This window comes from Corvus brachyrhynchos, unplaced genomic scaffold (assembly GCF_000691975.1).
Source record: "Corvus brachyrhynchos isolate BGI_N302 unplaced genomic scaffold, ASM69197v1 scaffold61, whole genome shotgun sequence".
In the NCBI taxonomy this organism is placed as follows: domain Eukaryota; kingdom Metazoa; phylum Chordata; class Aves; order Passeriformes; family Corvidae; genus Corvus; species Corvus brachyrhynchos.
The window spans coordinates 8,336,739-8,356,473 of record NW_008236478.1 but is presented as its reverse complement, the minus strand read 5'-3'; the positions used below and the strand labels follow the sequence as shown (position 1 = coordinate 8,356,473).

Sequence of the window (19,735 nt, the reverse complement as noted above, 5' to 3'; positions counted from 1 at the left end):
TAGTTCCTCATAGCAACAAAGCACTTCAAGATATTTAACTGATTACACCCTTGCAGGTCGACAAGAAGCATTGTCTCCATTTTGCAGTTGGGAGAACAAAAAGGCTTGAGATATGGGCCCCATGGGCTCAGGTTTCTGCTGATATTTGAACTTTCTTCCTGGTTCTGGATCTTAGTGGGCCTCAACAAGGGAATTGTCTGGGAGAGATGGAACAGGAATGCTGAGGGCTCCAGAAGGGGCTGTAGATGTATTTCTTTCCTATATTTTCTCAGGCAAATTAGTAGCAAGAGCACCTGTGTCCGCAGGCAGGGTCTCAGAGTACTGTGTGCTGCTTGGGCTTTGAGGAGGGATCCCTGACATGCAGGGACTGCAGAGCAGCGTGGCAGCGTGCCCAAAGACACCCAGGCATGCCTGGTGTCACAGCCTGCTCCTGTGCCCTTGGCTGCAACAGCCCCTCTCCTGCGGGGTGGGCTGGGCAGTGAGAGGCAGATGGAAGTCGGGTGATTTGCATCTCTTGGTTATGTGCCAGGATCCAGAATATTTTTCCAGCCATTTTACAGAGGTGCCGGTCTCTGACTGGTGGCACTGACAGAAGCTTGGGTGTGCTTCTGTAAGGTGCGTGGTTGTAAATGAGCTGACCTGCATATTCTGTTTCCTAATCCTGAGTGATACTGTCAGCTCAGAGAGCTGAGCCTGGCTAATGACTGGAATCCACTGTGCTTTTCTTAGCGAGGATGTGTGGTGATCTGAGATAGTTGTTAAGTGCTACATCCTGAGAATCAGAACTGCACGTGCCCCATGGGTCCAGCATGTTTTAGACAGATAAACGGGGTTTGAGATGACCAGGGAGTTACTGTGAAAAGAACCAATGTCAGGTACATAGTAACCTGCAGTTAACTAGGAGGCAGATCAAATTCATGGGTTTTTCCCTCTGATAAAGGTAATGAAGAGCTTGCAAGGACTTGGTCTGCAGCTTCTGCACAGGGTATGCGTAGGCACTGTCTCTCTGGCACAGGGAATGTCAAACAGCTGTGTGACAAGAGCAGTGTAGCCAGCGGGGCACCCTGCTGTGTGACATTTGTGCTGTCTGAGACCTTGTTGATGCTCTGAGATGGAAGAAAATAGGGGCAAAGGGAGGAGTAGGAAATTAAATGGGAATGGGGACTGCAGAAAGGTATTCAGGTGTCTTGGGACCCACCACCAGACAGAATCCATTTCAAGGGAGGAGAGCTTGACATAGTGGGGGGGCGAGAGTTGGGGTGGGGAAATAACAGCTATGATCTCTCTTGTGGATTTAGGGTTTACTGTCAATCCTGCGCAAACTAAAAAGCACCCCAGACCAGGAGGTGAGAATCCTCCTCTTGGGACTGGATAATGCAGGCAAGACCACACTCCTGAAACAGCTGGCATCAGAGGACATCAGCCACATCACACCAACACAGGTGAGGAAGGCCTTTCCTTCTTGAGGCAGTTATTGTGGTCCCACCTGCCACCTTAAACACTAGTGATTCATCAGAGTCTGTCAGTAAAAAAGGGAGCAACTGGAGCCTGGTGCACCATTAAGTTTGTGTCTTTTCTGCCTAAGAGGAGGCTTCCTGAAGGAGCCAGAGAGCTTCGGGCCCGATCGGTCAGGTAGTGCAAAAGTGGATGAGTGCTGTGGAGTTCTGCAAAAGGCTTTTGGGTCATGCTAGGGTTGCATGGATGAGACTTTGTTCCTGTTGTCCTTGCCAAACAGGGGACACGTAGAGTGGATGCTGCAGCACTGGGCAAACCCTTGTCTCTTTGCATCTTTCACCTAACCAGCTCCAAGGGTCCTGCATATAAAGTGCTCCCTTCCTAATATCTCTCATGCCCTTTTGTTGAGCTTTGGGGTTGAGGAGAGGGATGTCTCCCATCAGAAGCACTGCAGCATTGCTCCAGAGGAGGTTGCTAGAGAGCTATGGGAGATGCTTCCCCCCACCCTGTAGCTGCCTCCCAAAGCTCCCAGCCCTGGCACCCTAATTCCAAGCCTTGGTCCCCTGGGTGGTGTGGCAGCACGTTGCCAGCCCACGCCACATCCTGTTTTTCTACTTGAATGCACTTTCAGTTGGTGCTCTAATTGATGAAATGGACCCTTCAGACGTGCAGCTGTTGCTCTTTTAAGCCCAGCATTAGCTGTGTCGTGTCGAATTGAGCTGAGACCTCTGGCTTCATATTAGTTGTGACTGTCTACTCAGCTTTCACAAGCTCAATCCTGCTTCTCACAGTGCCCTTGTTTTCTCCTTATCTGTAGCTCTCCCACCTCTTCCTGCACCCACCCTGCTGAGCCCTCTCAGGGCACTAACTGCATCATATGTCTCCATAGCCATGACAGCATCAACCTTTGACCCAAGAACACTGACAAACTGATGGTTTGGCAGCTGCTTTCGCTGGTGCCTCTCCCACAGCTGATCCATCTTTGTGGCTACCCAGCCCATCTCACTGCATGTTGCAGGCATGGGATATATAAGGCGTTAATGTCTGGCTATGAACATGCTCCAGTCACTCAGGTTTATGCTCTATGTGGCTTTGTTTCTGCTCTTTCCAGGGCTTCAACATCAAAAGTGTACAGTCTCAAGGCTTCAAGCTGAACGTATGGGACATAGGCGGACAGAGGAAGATCAGACCATACTGGAGGAACTATTTTGAAAACACTGATATCCTTGTGAGTATTGGCTGCAGTTGAATGCTGTGTTCATGCAATGGCTTTCCAAGGTCTCAGCCAGAAATTCAGAAACAAGTAATGTAATGTCCCAGCCCTCAGCAACACCATTGCCATTGTAACAGGAGTTATTCTGGGCTAAATGGCAAAGTTGGTTGGGTGCAGTAAGAAAAATACAGTTATGTTTGCAGAAATCATTCAGTTGCATGTTTTTACTTTCACAGGATGGTGCTGTTTATAGCCAGTTCCTTTCCTCTCATCTCAGTCTCTTTCAAATGAAAGAACATTAATAACTTGTACTTTACCCATCTATAGCTCCTTTCACTGGGGACTCTGAGGGCCTGTCATGGGCATTAGTGACTTAAGCATCATGTGTAGAGGTAGGTCAGTATGGTGCCCTTGTTTTATAGGTGGGGAAACTGAGGCATAACAATTAAATGCTATGTCTGGCATCAGATAGGAAAGCGTCTGACTGAGGGACACAGAGACCTCTTGTCTTTTCTTTTGCTCCTTTAATCATAAGGCTGTCTTTTAATGGTTTTGACAACTTAGCTGTAATTACCTTACAGTTAGGTACAGATGACCACAATTATATTTACAGTGCAGGACCTTTGTTTTTCCATGCCAGAGCACATTGCCCTGGGATCCTCCAGGTGCTGTCTTGGCTAGTTTCAAAGATCACCTCTAGCATGCAGCCACATATGCCAGAATGAAGGCAGACGGGGGCTGCAGGCCTCTCCCTGCCCCAAGCAGTATTGCCTGTGGGAACAGAGAAAAGCCAAGGTCTGCAGGCTCCCATGGGAAAGTGGGAAGCTCTCTCAGAAAGATGCCATTCCTCCCTCCTGTCACACACATACTCAGTAATGTGTCAGGAGCTTCAGTGCACTTGCATGGAAGGATCAGTGCAACTAGGAACAGGAATCTCTACACCAAGGCTCGTGTCCAGTTACTGAAAGGCCTGGCTGTGCCTGCAGGCTTAGAAAGCATTGTCCAAATGAAGCTGTTATTTTAATGTGACTAATAAACCCTTGGTACTCTCTTTTGCTAATCGTCCTTTTTGAGCCTTAATTTGGAATCTAAAGTTCGAGGGCAGCCACCACTGCATAAACCCAGTTGATTGCTTTTGCAAAGAGGAACTGTGAGGTTTTCCATGGGGTAAGATTTGGGTTTGAGAAATGAGCAGGACACAGATTGTGCTCCTCTGTGGCCACTGAGGACAGAGACATGGCATGGCTGTGAGGTGACTGTGCCCACTGAGCCCAAGCTCTGGCACTGTGTGTGGTGGGGAGGCAGTAAGTGTGCAGATCAAAGTCAGCCCTGCAAAGCAGCAGCGCTGGAATCTCTGCCTGCTGTGGCAGGTGCTCAGGCTGCAGAAGCTGTGCAACCACAAAACAGTATCTGGAAGACTCTGCTGGCAAAGGCAATGAGCTACACTGGCCTGTGGGCTTCTACCCTTCCCAGAGTGTGCTGCATGGGAGGTGAAGAAATAAAGGTGAATTTGAAGACTGAAGGAGATGAAAGCAGTTGTTTTCCCTGCCCCTTTCACCTTAGTTAAAGCAATGTACGGAGAATCCTCTTCTTTTCATATGAGTAAGAAAATGGGTGGATAGAAGCAGAATCAGTTTGGGGGAAGCAGCAGTGCGAATTCAGAGAAATAACTGATGCACAGATGGACTTGAGTTCCCCTAGCTGCTTCATGCTGACACCCAGTCCCAAAGAGGGAGATGTTGGCATGTTGGGGCAGTGCTTTGCTCTTTCCATACACACCAAAACTGGGATCATGTATATGCTGATGGATTGTTGTCTTCTGCCAGTCCTCACCCCCGTTTTAGCCAGTAATTTTACCCTCTGACAAACCTGGTGCAGATTGTGCATTTGTAAATTGAGCCAATTTATCCCTCATGCTATTTCTTCATCTAGTCCCACCGCTTACAATTTCTGCCCAACCCATTTACTCCAGGTTGTGTTTTGGCTTGCTTCTCAAAGGAGGTACCCAGCTTTACAGGAATTTCTTTCTCAAATCTCCATTCTCCAACATGGTGTTCAAACTGGCAAACTATGTTACCAAGCACCACAGCCAAAAACAGGCTCTTGTGTGGCCTTGGCCGTAGAAGGAAGTTGGAGATGAGATACACTACAGTTCCCAGGACCCCCTGCTTCTCTCTTCTCCTAAACAGTGTTGCATAAAACAGAAAGGACCCTCTAAAGAGTATTAAAAAGCAGGAAGGAATTACAAATTCAAATCCATGCAGGTGCCTTTGAATGAGAGCTTGGTCTTGCATCACACACCTGTGATATTTGGAAGCTTAATGCAGGCAAATAAGGTGTGGATATCTGGCTGATTGCATATTCAGACAGGCACCTGCAGCTATTTGGCACAGTGCTTGCTGGTTTGGAAGTAGGCACTCGGCACATACTTTACTTTCTCTGTGCTGTGCTTTTGTGGCTTTTGCCCCAAGCACTGCTGTCTCTAGTTCTCATCTTGCAAAACAGCTCCCTAGCGAGGAATGAGCAGTGCAGGAGAAAGCCCGGCTGGTTGGGACCCAGAGCTGTTCCTTTCCAGTTAGACAAGCACCGTAATATGGAAGGTGCTGCCTTTCAGTTCACAAGTAGCACTCGACCATTGCATTCACGTTTTGTGGACTTCCGCAGGGATGTCCTGAGGGAGGACAGATGACAGTCCAGCCTTGCCCCAGAACACAGCTGTCAGCCCTGCAGCTTCTTCCTTTCTTTTGGTCTGTGTTTCCTACCCCAAATGCACAGAGGTGGATGCTTGGTAGGGGCAGGGAGGACGTTTGTAGCTGATCCAGTATTAGTGCACGTGCATGGGATCACATTGCAGGGAGAGGCCTGTGTGTCACGCTGTGCCCACTGGGCTGGTCCCCATCACGTGGCACCGGGTGCGTGCTCTGCTGACGCATCCCCGCGCAGCTGTGTCCAGCCCTGCCGCGTGTCCCCCAGCCTCTGTCAGTGCACATCAGCCCCCAAGTGATCTGCAGAGCGGCTGGGAGGTTGCTGGGTTACTTCCTCAGGCCTGGCATACAGATTCTCCTGCTGTGTGTTTGGTCCCATTTCAAACAACTCAAATGCTGCTCATTAAGGGAGTGCCTATAGTTTAATAGATATTGCTGCTAGAGATCTTCCCTCCCCCTACTATTTGGTTGAAATTATGCTGGAAGCATGGAGTCTTATGCTGAGACTGCCTGCAAGGATACCATTTATCTTGATGGCGGGGTGCTGTGCTCATCTATTCCCTGAAAACCAGGCTGACACTTGCTCCCTGTAAGCCACCAAAGAGCATGCAGATGCCATGCTAGCAGCTTCAATCACTACTGATGGGGAATGGCAGCGACTGGAAGCAAAATGCTCAGTGTTTGTCACCAGTCCTGTCCCTGTCTGCTGTCCGAGCATCCTTCTTCAAAAACCTTCACGTATCAAGCAGTGAAAAAGGGATACCAGTCTATTCTTCCCTGCATATTATACTGAGATTCCCTGGTTTTTTTTAGATGGCAGCTGAAGATGGAGTCTTGCAGGCTGAATCCAGCCCTCATCCCCAACCACCCTCTCCAGGAGGCTGCAGTAGGATTGCCTGATGGAGATGAACTCAATGTCCCCAACACATTCATGTGTCCCCTGAGTGCCATTGTGTGCGTTGGTGGCTTATTGAGGAGGTGATGCTAGAGGGCAGCATGGCACAGTCACACCAGGCTGATGTTTGTACACTTTGCTGGGGTGAAAGGCTGTGTCTGGCTCCCCGGGTTTTGCCCTCCTATGCTCAGCTTCAGCTTGTAAGCTGGTCATTTGAAACAATACTAGCAGTCTCCTGTTGTCTTCAGATAATACATGCTGTGGAGATGGTGACAGCATCCCCAGCACTGCTGCCTGCTCCTTTCTGATTCTACCCACATGGCTGTCCACTCCCCCAGCTTTAAAAGAGGTGGTTCGTTTCCTTTCAGAACATCATGAAGTTTTGTCAACATTTGCTGCAAATAACAGCAAGGATCTTTGTGCTCAAAAGCATAATTAGTAGGTTCAGCTCACTTTAGCACATGCTAAGAGAGTTTTCTGGGAAGAGTAACTTTTCCTGTAATTTCTTTTTTCAGATCTATGTCATTGACAGTGCAGATAGGAAGAGGTTTGAAGAAACGGGTCAGGTAAGTTACTTGTGCCCAGCTTCCTTTGAAGTAACTCAGTGCTTCTGAGTGCCCCTTGCTCACAAAAGTTAGGAAGAGGATTTTGTTGTTTATGAAGGAAATTTGCATTTCAAGAGACTTGCCTTTCAACATCAATACAGATTATTTTGGTGGATCTGAAACAAGGAAAATAGGTAGCCTAATTCTGTTTAAATAGAACAGTGTTCATTAAAGTTATACAATAATAGCAAATGGAGCCTAATACTGAAAGCACAGACTTCTCTAAGTCCTTTAAACCTTGCCAAACCAAGACCCTGAGGAATCCTATTTTCTTATTTACAAAGCTGAAATGGAAATCATATTGACTTGATTGTCTTTTGGATGGAATTGAAAAAAAGCTAAGAACTTTTGAACTAGGACTGGCCAGAAAATATGATTTCCGTTTTGCAAAGTTTTGCTGTTTTGTAACATTTTTTGTGTTAGGTTGGAACAAAAATAGGACTTTTAAACTTTGTTTTGTAAAATTGAGAAAGTGACAGTGTCCCAAAATAGCTAGCAATAGGTTTACCCCACAGAAATGTAAATTAAAGCCTTCTGTTCTGCCTGATTTGAAGGAGACACTTGATCTTTTGCCTCTCAAGTCTCATGGACACACCCCAACAGCAGAACTGTTGGTTGTTCTAGGGGTGGGGGAGCCTTTCCCCTGCTGGAGCTATTACATTTTATATCAGTAATTAAATACTCATTGGGCAGAAGAGATGGAAAAGAAGCAGCAGCTTAGAGCACTTGCCTGAGTCAGGCAGAGTCAGCCTGGACCCCTCCTCATATTTCCGCAAACACTTTTGGTTTCAATAAATCAGCCGTGTCAGATGAAAGACCTATTTTGTTGAAAAATTCCCAGCCAGCTATGTTTATAACTCCATCCTCTTGTCCTGGTTTCCAAACCAAACATTGCTTTTGGGGAGTGGAGTTGTATTTCCACTGCAGTTTAGCATCTCCCCAACTGTACTTGTTTAATCCAGAAGTTTCTATTCAGTGGATAAAAGATGTCAGTATCTGAGAGTGTGAGAACTTTCTAGCTAAATAAGGAGGCCACAAAAATCTCCTATACTCATCTGTCTGCAATGCCAGCAGTCCCTACAGGTTCAAGTTCTGCTGAGTTTGTCATATGTTCCCATAGGGAAGTGACTTGAGACTGAGTGCTGGTTTCACATGAGACCATTGCACAACCCTAGACATGAAGTATTTCAGCCACCATTGATCCACTGCAGATTCAGATTTGAGCTATTCAAAAAATCTTTTTGAGTCAACCTGTTTTGAATGAACAAATCCATTTTTTAAGATGCCACCCAATGCGTGCCACGCATATGGAGCCAAAATCCAGCTATTAAGGCTGATCTAGCTTGTCTTTAGCTAACCAATGCCTTCAAAAACATCAGCACTTTCCTGTGGGAGGGAGATTTCCATTTTGGGGGGTGGTGGGGGTGGGAAAGTCCTCTCCTGTTTAAATTGCAGTGATTAATACTTCAAACAACCCCTTGAAACTCATTATTAGCAAAGATATCAGGGCCAGTGTCAATGGTTGCTCAGGTACAAGTGCCAGTCAGGCAATAACTTAAGACAGATTCCTCATACTGCCAATTTACATGGTTTTTTGCTGTTTCATCAGTTTTGGTCTCCTGGGATCAGAGACTGGTAAAACATAGAGTTGTAACCTTTAAGGCAACTGCTAATTTCAGACCAAAATGAAGATTTTTCTAACCTGTAATTGGAAGAAATAGTTTTTGAACCTTGGGCAGAGATGATTGTATACATTTTTGCTCTCTTATAATAAGACCTAGGTTTCACTGGAACACACTCTTCTAGCATTTGCCCTAAATATATTTCTAATTAGAGACAACCACTGGTGGTTGAAGGTTTTCTTCCCTTCGCTCTCACCATCTTCCCCCCACCCCACTCCCTTGTAAATGATATAGGAGCTTGCTGAGCTTTTGGATGAAGAAAAGCTTAGTGGAGTCCCCGTGCTCATATTCGCTAACAAGCAGGATTTGCTGACGGCTGCCCCTGCTTCGGAGATTGCCGAAGGACTGAACCTCCACACAATCCGGGACAGAGTCTGGCAGATCCAGTCTTGTTCGGCCCTTTCAGGAGAGGGAGTACAGGTGAGGCTCTGGAGAAGGCTTGCTGTGCCAGCAGGCCATCTGTAAGGATTGTTGATCTGCAGGGTGGGGCTGGACTGGCTGCCTCAGCAATGAGGGTCAGCACATCCAAAGCCTTGCAGTGCACAACGTGAGGAGTTGCGTGTCTTGGGGCCTGTGCAAAGGGAAGGGAGAGCTGTGGGCCCTTGGGATCCCTCCATCCCTGGGAAAGGGGAGAGCAATTGCCCCCCCCAACCCAGGAGCCCTTAGCTGGCCCAGATGAAGGCATTGATTTCTTTTTTAAAGAGACTGTTGTCAGGTTAATCATTCTCACAAAACAAATCGTCTTTTACTATTAACCCTTTGACTGGTACGAGTGTGCACTCTAGAAATCTGATTTACCTTTGCTACTGATGTCATTTGGTGTTTTGCTCAACCCAGGCGCCAGGGAGGAAAAACGGATCAATTTTTCTGATCCAGAGAAATGCAAGAGTTGCACATGGAGCAACGACCACTTCTAATGGCAGCATGTGAGGCAGCAAAAACCCACCGAGGGGCCTGCGCTGTGTCCCAGTCCTGAACTGTAATAGCTGAGTCTTGGGCTCCTGTGCTGTAGTCAGTTCCTGCGGTATAGTGGCTCTTTGTAATGTAAATGGGACCTAGGTTTGTTTATTTCACTCTTAGGCTTTCCTGAATTAATGAAGTATTTGCAGAGCTCGAAATCTGAGTACTCCCTTCACTGATATTTAAAGAAACAGAATGGTGAAGACATTTATCTTCATTGCAATTTCAGTAAATCCTTATTTGCAGATGCTACAAAGCAATACAGGATAGTCAGATCTCAAGCTGAGTATGAAGAGTTACAGAAGCAGCCCTCTATGCTGAGTGGGCAGTAAAATGGCAGATGAAATTCAGTGTTGACAAGTGCAAAATAATGCACATGAGAAACAACAATCCTAATTATACATATACCACGATGGACTCAAAATTAGCTGCCATTACTCACAAGCAGATCCTTGGGAACAGAGCTCCTCAAAGGCCAGAGAGGAAAATTCAAATGCTAGACAATTACAAGAAAGCAAACAAGAAACATATTTTCTAGCAGGTTAAAGTCATGGTGAACCCATACCTTGAACATGACCTTAATTTCTGTCTCTTGCTGCATTTAAAAAGGTTTTAGTAGTAGCAATAGGATCATAAAATCCAACAAAAAATTGGGTAGAAGGGTCTTCAGAAGATCTTTAGACCAACTTAATGTTTAAAGCAGAGATAACTTGAGTCTAGAGGAGGTTGCTGAGAGAGTTGTCTAGTCAAGTTGTACCTCTAAGCATGGAGATTCCACATCCTCTCTAGGTAACCTCTTCTAGGCTCTTAACTACCCTAATCAGAAAAAGTTATGGTCCATATATCTGCTCAGAATTAGGAGAGATATGAGGATCCTCTGTCAGGAATGATCAGCACAGTGGCATCTGTATACAGGGATAATAAATAAATTAGGACTAGCATCTTGGAAGAGGGAGAACAGAGAGTGGGAAGATCTCCATGATTTAAAAAATAAGGTATAAAAGTGCCAGATAGACTGTATGCTATTTTTTACATTGCTAGAGGAAGCGTGTTCCTAATGAAATAATCAGAAAACGGTTTAAAAGAAATAAAAATAAGTGCTTCTTTGCAAGTTGCATAATTAAATTCTGGATCTCATTGGCACAGGATGTGGGGAGACCAAAGGTATCAGGAAAAAAAAAAGGTGTCAGAAAAAAACTTAAGTGAATTTCTTCACTTAAGTGAAGAAGGGAGCTGCAGGCAATCACTGACCACTAAGATCTGGAGGCAGCTTTTGACTGAGGAACAGCTTAAGCCATGGTCTGGGAGGGAAGAAGAGAGTAAGGCAGATCCTGTTCCTACATGGCCTTTCCCCTGGCATCTAGAAAGAGGATGCTGACCTGGATGAACTGTTGGTCTGACCCAGTACAGCAGTTCTGATTTAAAATTCTCAACCTGATTTTTAGACCTGAATGTAGTAGATGGCATCCCCTAAAAGGGCCTTTAGTTAGCTCAGCTACAAATTCAGCTATGTTGTAGCCAGTCTTGTGAAAGGTTTCAGCTCTAATCTTTGCTCTGAAATTTCCAGTCCAAAGAAATGTGACTAGGAAAGCGAGGCTGCAGCTGACAGGGTTTCAGGCAAACATAGGCCACCTTCCTCCTCCAGGCCCTTCTCTAGGTTATGGAAGTCCAAGGGGGCTCTCCAGCTGCAAAGGGGCAGTAAAGAGACAGATAAAGTTCAGAGATGAGTGCTGAATGTGGAAGAAGTAAATGATACAAAGTGTCACTCTCTGTTCCTGTGCTTTGAAATGTGCTCCCTTCTCAGGCAGGCCTGTGAGCTTTCTGGAGTGGGCTGCACACTTCTCCATTGACAGCACCTTCTTACTGTTCCTCCTCCGTGAAGCACAGCACATCCCTAATCATCCAGTAGTGTAAAATACTCAGCCCAATACCCTCTGCCAGGGAAATGAAATCTGCTTCTGCATTCACTTCCAGAAAAGAGAAGACCAGAACGAAGTAAACGTATTTTCAGGCCTATATATTTTGTTCATCATGCTTATCTAGACAAATTAGTTTAGATGCAGGCCAGATAACATCCCACTTTGTTGTAGGTAGTCTCATTGCCCTAAGTACTGTAGCTCATTCCATAAATGATTATTGCAGAAAAGCCAGGAAATTTGCAAACTCTCTATAGCTTATAGTAGAAGAGCCCCTACATTTCTCTTCAGCCATAACTTCAGCCCTATCATATCAGACAGCAAGAATGTCAAGCACTCCCTTCCCTTGCAAATTGAACAAAATGTTTTGGGAGATGGCTTTTAAACTAAACCCAGATCAGCCTAGGAAGAAATGGTCTTCAGTCTTGGGATGTTAAGGAGACGTCAAATGTCAGAAGAATCAAAGAACTTGTTTAAAGAGTGAGATTAGGAAAGATGTTTCTGAGGATTGTGGTACACCAGGGTCACAGGTACTAGAGACTCAGAACAGGAGCTCTCCATATGTGGTTAAATCTCAAGTCACTGCTTTATGAACTTCTTTGAGAAGTGACAATGAGTGGCAATAAAATAAATGAAGACTGGGAAGCATCAGGTGTTCAGCATGAAAGACAAGGAGTGAGCGCTGCAACCGTCACAGCTGATGGAATGTGTTAGCTGAGGTAGAGTTGGAGACATTGCTGATGGATTTTGCAAGGAAGAGTGGTGGCATATTTTGTACTGAGCACATGCAGGAACAGAGTTTGTATGGGAAGATGTTTGTGACGGCTTCAAAGAAGAGCAATGAGCAAAGATAAATAATGCCAATACATGAAGGAGAAATAGTTTGAAGGTCATTTAATTAGTTTAGCAGCTAGCACCATTGTGTATAGAACTGGGTAGTTAAGACTGGGGATTTCAAGGTTAATGAGATTAGATTATGGTTAATAGAATGATATAAATTTAGAGAATTTAACTATTATTTGAAATGGGTTATTTAATAAAGTTGTTAATTAAGGGGGGAATCCATATAGTCATCTTCTCTTTTAAAATTAACCATTAGGGACTCTGGAAAAAGGGCCTAGCAGTGTCCTGAGCAGGCTCAGAAGAGAGGTGACTGGGTTAACTGGAAACTCCACGTAGTGTCTCTGGATGCCAGCTGGCAGCCCCTCTTATGCCAGCTGAAGACTTCATTACCTCCCGACTGTAACTGTGGGCAGCACTTGTCTTGTTAATCAGACTTCATGGTGCCATCGAGGCTTTTTCAAGCAAAATGTCTGCTTGGGTCTGATCTTACCCTCAGCCCCAGTCACAAAAGCAGGAAAGCCTTTTCTCCTTGCCACAGCCATCTGGGATCTGCCTCTGGAGCGGAGTCCTGACCAGCCTACACCGAGACCCTGGCACAGAGTACAGCAAGCGAGGGAGGTGATTACTGATGACAGCAGAGGAACATAAGGGAACTGTTGCCTCACAACGACTCTCTGGTGCCACGTAGGCTCTCTTGGGGTTGTATTTGTGACCAGATCTCAAACTGTAGCCCCTGGTGTGCAAAAGCTATTTACATTCCACCCTGGCCAGCCAGGGTGGTGTGAAAGCAAGCAGGACCCCTCTGTTTTGCTGCCTCCTCTCTTGCTGAGGTGTTATGTAGGGGCCAGGGTGTGATATTAAACATGACTTAAGGCTTGGGACTGATCTGTGCTCTGCAGCTTGTTTCTTGTCTGAAGCAAGATTCTCCCTCCAATCAAGGCAGTGGGAGTTCAGCCTGCCCCGAGGAACTGTCCTCCAGAATGATGATGCAGCGTATTGTGTCCAGAGTCTCCCAAACATAATGGCCCTCTGGAGATCATTAAAAGCCAGTGAAACTGAGAGTAGCCACTAAACTTCTCCAGTTTATGCCAGAGCCTGTCTGGCCCAAAGGACTGTGGGAAGGGCTGAGCCTCTGTCTCCTCCCCGGCTGTTTCAACCCAGTTGAGAATGAAGCCCAAGACCCAAGTAAAGTCTATGCTGCAATTCAGCACTTTCATAAGGGCGAGATTCAGAACAGGACCATCCCTGGCAATGTGGTATCTGCAGAGCTTAGATTTTGTCTTAAAGGTGTCTTAGCCAGGACAGGCTGGATGGGGATCTTCCACATCTTAACAAGGTTCTGGAGCTACTTGTAAATGTGATGTAAAACCAGTTTTGATGACTGCAGCTCTCCTGGGGCAGGCAGAGCCTGTGCATGTTGAGGAAGAGCAACCATGTTTCCAGATTACAGGGCAGTGTCTTCTGATTTTTAAGTAGGGTAAGGAGGGAGCCTACAGTACTGCATCGGGGATACAAGGTCTCAGAGGACAAAAAAAAAAGCTTTCACCCAGTCAAAAACCAATGGATAATGTACTGGCAGGAGCCTGTAAGAGCCAGCCTGTGTGATCACTGGAGGTGCAAGGAAATAACAGATAATGAAGGCACAGTCCTGGCTGTGCAGAGGGAGAAGAAAGTGACAGTTAAAATAACGCATACCAAAAATGCTAGAGATTGAGAATTTTGCACTTGCCTGACCCAATTTGTTATGGCAGACAGAGGATTACATGAAAGGATTAAGCTTTGCTGTCCTTAAGGTCACATTAGGGGTCACAAGTTTGTGGCCTTGCCTGATCCTGAGCTTGCAGGGGAGCAGAAATTGCGAGGCTTTTTATGGGGTGGAAAGGACTTGTTCACTGTGTTTGAAGTCAGATTACTTCACTCCCATAGCTGCAAAGCTGATAATGCAGAGAATAAGCAAGCAGTGGGCTAATCTTAAGCAGGACTTTTTATTTCTCCCAGGGAAGGCTCTGCCAGTACTTTCCCAAGGGGCGTTGGAGTACAACTCCCTTGGCACAATAGCAGATGGGACTGCAGCAAGGCGGGGTTGTGTGAGCAGCATTTCTCTGCGAGGAGTGTTATCCTCTTCCCTGGGATTCTCTCTTTGCTTTGGTAAAGTTTACTAGCTGCTTGTTAAGGAGCTAAGAGGGGCAAAGCTGAAAGATCTGAAATCTTTCTCTGGCTCAGTTTTCCCAGGGTTGACTTGAGGCTGGAATACTAATATTGTATCCGCCTCGATCCTCAGAGTACCTGCCAATGTCTCTGTGTCTCAACAAAGCAGCACAAGGACATCTATCAAGATCTAAATGTTACTGTAGGGATTATACTTTCTTCACAGAACCATCTTTTAAACATGCAGATAGAGGGACAGAGTGTGCAGGGACAAAGGATGACAACAGTTGACTCCTTGAGGACTTGACTCTTTCAAGCACTGTTTCCTCCTTCCTGTGTGCCTTTCCCATAGCAGCTCTTTGTGTTTGTAGCAGCTTCCCTGGATTTCTTTGCCTTACCAATGCTCCATCCTGCTTCACACCATAGGTAGAAATACTGTAAATGTACCTTTTAGGGTTTTTTTGGTTTCTACTGCATTTGGTATTCTCCAAAGCATCTGGGGATACTGCAGAACAACACCCCCCCCCACCCAAAAAAGCTGCAGACGTGGCTGAGGAAGGCATCTCACATACACCTTTTTGATACAGCTGAACATGTTCATTTTCCCTTTATCACTGTCAGGCAGGGGGATATTTACAATTAAATATGATTTTTCCTGTCAATTAACTCATGCCATAAGAGAATTTTTAAAATCTATTCCTGCTTTAAAAGTTTGGTGACCTACTTACATATTTCAAGCGTGTTTGGAGTTCACCTTTCCTCTTGCATTTTGCTTTGTCATTCTTTTGCCCTCGTTAAATGCTTCATGCAGCCAGGCTCCCAGCCATGGTAAATCCCATCATAAACTCTGCTTTATGACCCTCTCCACGCTGGTGCTGCAATGGTCTGCCTTTCCCCTTGCCGAGCTCCCCAATGGCAGCAGGCAGAGTTTTAATCACTGTGAATTCAGGTTGTGGTCAGATTAGGTAGAAGATAGGATGCGTGTTTGTTGTTTTGCAGTGATGTATTGTCTCTGGGATTACTGTGCTGAATAGCAGAGGGTGTCAGCTGATATTTATTACTTTAAGCTGTCTCAGCTGTTCTGGTTCAGCAAATAAACCTACATTCAAAATGAATGAGGAGCTCTGCTTGTCTTGTATGCCATGATGTGTGCAAATGTGATTATTACTTCCGAGGCAGGGGAAGCTGAAACTATTGTGGGAGCATTTTTAGTTATTTATTTATTTTTACTCTTTGCAGGCAATCATGCAGATTTCTAAAGCACACAATCAAGTCAAAGGCTTGACACCTCTCCTCCTAGCCCCATTGTTAAGCCCTGGCATTCCTCATGCTGGGAATCACTCGCTCCCTCTCTCTCTAAAGTGATAAGCTTTAAACCATGCTATTGATTGCTTAAGGCATTACATGTTTTACACCTAGGTTATCAGTGTTATTGAAAGGGGAAGACACAAAGCTACCGGGCCTTAAAATGAATCTACCGCTCATCTTTTCCCATTTGCTCTGAGGATTTCAGACAATTTGTTTTACACTGATCTCTGCTGGGGAGATAAATAAATGAAACTGGAGACACCAACCCTCCCCAAGGTTAGAGTTAGAAGTGTTATTAGTGTAGGGCCTCATGTGCACCCCAGCACAAACTGGGCTCACTTATTCTTTATTTAACACAGCAACAAGGGCTGATTTCAAAAGTTGCTGCTCCCCTTCAGATAAGAAGTGTCACATAGCACAGTTATCAAGGTGAATTGGTATTTTCAAGTGAGAACCTCTCTGATTCTGATTAAGCCCTGAGGACTCCCTCTCTTCTCTCTTAACTCTTTAGCTCCCTTCTGACATGGCCACCACCTTTGTGGCTGAGGGACGACATAGAGGCACGGCAGTGAGTGTCAGCTCACCCGAAGGGCCTGCCATACTCTGCCTTGGGCCACCTGTCCTTGGAGAAGTTGAGGTCTTTGGCAGCCTTTTGGCAGTCTGGGAGCAAGGGTATAGGACACCAGCAACAGTGCTACCGTGTGGCTTCCGTGATGTTTGCCCAAAAGCTCTGACCTTTCTTACGGTCTAACTAAGCTTACTGTTGTAATGATACAAAAATGACCACTGAACATAATACAGTGAAATCCCCCCACTCTGAACTCCAAAGTGACATTTGCCTGGTTTCCAAACACAAAGATGTCCTGCTCCCCTCTCATCCCCAAAACCCTACCTTTTGCCTTCCCCCCCCCGCGCCCCCTGCCATACTCTGCCTTGGGCCACCTGTCCTTGGAGAAGTTGAGGTCTTTGGCAGCCTTTTGGCAGTCTGGGAGCAAGGGTATAGGACACCAGCAACAGTGCTACCGTGTGGCTTCCGTGATGTTTGCCCAAAAGCTCTGACCTTTCTTACGGTCTAACTAAGCTTACTGTTGTAATGATACAAAAATGACCACTGAACATAATACAGTGAAATCCCCCCACTCTGAACTCCAAAGTGACATTTGCCTGGTTTCCAAACACAAAGATGTCCTGCTCCCCTCTCATCCCCAAAACCCTACCTTTTGCCTTCAGCCTCCCCATCCACAGAGATACCTTGTAGGAGGATAGAGGTAAGGGATTTGATGGGACACAAATATGAGGAGACTGTGCATGTCCCCTAATGGATAAGTGACAGGAGCAGATGAAGTGTTTCTTTGGCTTTCAATAGCATGTCCCATTCTGGGTTCTCAGCAATAAACTCACAAATCGGGTATTCACAGCACAAGTGTTGCCGTCCTGCTTGCAGTGGCCAGAGAAGTCACCCACACATTTTTACAGAGATACCTTAAAGACTATATCAGCCTCTTAAAACATGACTACATAACTTCTCACTGAACCCCTGTGGGACCCCTGAGGGCCCACTTTCTGTGGGGACCCTGAGGAACAGGGTGCGAGGTCCAGGTCCGGCTATTGCAGTGACTTTCATGGATCTGAATTTCAAGGTTTGCGGATGAGCGGAGAATTAGAGCTTAATTTTGTTTTCTTAACAGGGGGCTGACTGTATAATAAACAGTCCCCTAAAATCCAGTCTCAAAGATAAGATGACTTGCCCGAGGTTACACAAATCATCTGTAGCCAAACCTGGAACTGAGCCTTCATCTGCCACTGACATACCTTGTCTGCAAAGTGATCCTTCCTCGAAGGACCTACACATAGCGATGTGATGAGATGATGATACTTTTTATGGTCAGATGAAAGATTTAATAACCTCTGTGTGACAACATCTACCAAGCAAGGAAGCACTTATTTTTTTAACCCACAGTGGTTTTGGGCACAGAAGGGCAGGCAGGGGGTCAGTGAAGAGGCAGAACACGGTGCTTGCAGAATGGTGGTGGGGTGGGCTTGGGGGATTCCTCCTCCCTTCGCTTGACTAACATTACCTTTCTCTGTCTGAAGGACGGCATGAACTGGGTGTGCAAAAATGTCAGTGCTAAGAAGAAGTAAAGCGTTCTGAGCTGCATGGAAATGGAGGAGCGGTGGGAGCAGAATTCTAGCCTGAAAACACTAATTTGCTGCTTTCTGACCAAATGTTTTTCCATCTGTGCACAGCTACAGCTGTTTAAAATAAAAAAAAAAAGAGAGAGAAAAAAGGGAACAACATCGGCTTAAACCTACTGCTGGATTTGGAACTTGACCTGCTCTTTAGTATCATTTTTTTAATCCCAATAAAGGAATTACATATTTCCTCCCTATGCATAAATAGTATTAAATGTCTGATTAGCAAGCAAGTTTGTAAGCAGAAGCAAGACTGATTCGATGTGGAGCAGAGGGAGTGGTGAGTTACTGTAGTGGCTTAGATGCATAGGAGTGCCCTATACGTGGAGTTGCTGAGGACACGCTCGGGTGTCAGTCACAGCTTCCCCTCAGTGACAGATAAAATGCAGTTGTGTTACCAGTTGTGGGTAGTTTCTTAAAATAAAGCTGCTAAGGAGTCATTTGTGTAACAAGGGTAGAAGACTTCCACATATTCCTATAGCCATAAAAGAGGAGTTTGATGATAAGGAGGCACTGTTGCATTGCGACACCGCTGTACAAGGGAGAGGAGGGTTATATGTGTGTAATTGAAGCTCTTTACAGTTGGAATAATGCAGAATGAGCGTGCCTAGGGCTTTTCTCGCAGCTGAAGGAGAATTTAGCCCAGCATTTCACCTTGAGCCAGCAAAAACGTTGTTCCTCCGTTCAATAAGTTCCATATGTGAGATTAGTCTTGATGTTGAACAATCCCTGTTGATTTTCCCTTGATGTTAAGGCAACTCTGCAGGAAAATGCAATTAAGTCCATGATTACTTTCTAGAATGAGATATCAGGTCCCAGGTTTCCTTCTTTGAAATGTGCAAAATGTATCATCCTACCCCACCACCTCAGCATGACTTGCCTGGCGCTTCCAGGGACTTGGGGGACTGCCCCACAGCGGGCTGGCTGTCCAGGGCCTGAGGTCCCCCCAACCTGGTGCCAGCTGTGGATTGCCCTGGTGGAGGGTGAGGATCCTGGTGAACAGCAGATGGGAAGTGCCTTTTAAAACGAGCATTCATTCTTCCCTGAGCTGGCTTCCCTCTAAAAGGACGCAGTTGCTGAAACAGGAAAGAGAGTGTGGTTTCCACCTCCTCGTCCCCAGTTCAAATCTAGCCCCGGACTGACAGGGAGCGGGAGCGATTAGCACGCCAAAGCAGCCATGTCCTGCATGAAGCGAGCTTGGTGACTCCTGGGCCAGTTTCTAATGCACAGATGGTAAAATAATCCCACTGCCCTGCTTGCCAGCTTTGTTTGCTGCCTGCCTGCGAAAGGCCAGAGAATGACTGGGGACTGCATTACCCCTTCCACCTCCTGGAGATGGACGGTCACGCAGGATGGGGAAAGCTGCATGTACTAAAGCATGTGGCTTTACCACGCGTCAGCGAGTTGACTCATGGACCCAGGCAGACGGCTGACACCCCTGGAGCTCCCAGCTCTTTTTTCCTCTCTTCCCCTGGACATCTCCACCTCACGGCACAAACATCTGCACTGTACGTGAAGCAGCCCCTGGCCGCCTACGTGTTACAGCTTGGCGTACTAAAATCATCTGGGGCTCGTTCCAGGTCCCCCCATACATCAGGATGTACAGTAGCAGTTCAGGGCTGGTCTGTGTGTAGTTCAGCTGTCTTTGCTGTGGCTGGGGGCACTGGGACAGCTGGGACAGCAACTGCTTTAGCAATCCAACTTTAATCTGCCTGCGTCCGTGAGTCAGCACCCTCCGAGTGCATCTGTCTCCAGCAGGGAGGCAGGACATGCATGCCGGAGTAGTACAGCCTTGCTTTTAACACCAGACGA

The 19,735-nt window shown here is 46.2% G+C and overlaps 1 protein-coding gene across 1 annotated transcript in view; it reads left to right on the top strand.

Annotated features, from left to right (window-relative positions):
- ARL3 (ADP ribosylation factor like GTPase 3) overlaps positions 1-19,722 on the top strand; it is a 21,011-nt gene extending 1,289 nt beyond the window's left edge. The window contains exons 2-6 of the mRNA XM_017725879.1: positions 1,299-1,442; positions 2,567-2,683; positions 6,784-6,834; positions 8,790-8,975; positions 17,825-19,722. Coding sequence (XP_017581368.1) covers positions 1,299-1,442; positions 2,567-2,683; positions 6,784-6,834; positions 8,790-8,975; positions 17,825-17,872 — 546 coding nt within the window. The 3' untranslated portion in view covers positions 17,873-19,722. The remainder of the gene's footprint in view (positions 1-1,298; positions 1,443-2,566; positions 2,684-6,783; positions 6,835-8,789; positions 8,976-17,824) is intronic.
- Positions 19,723-19,735: the final 13 nt, after the last annotated feature.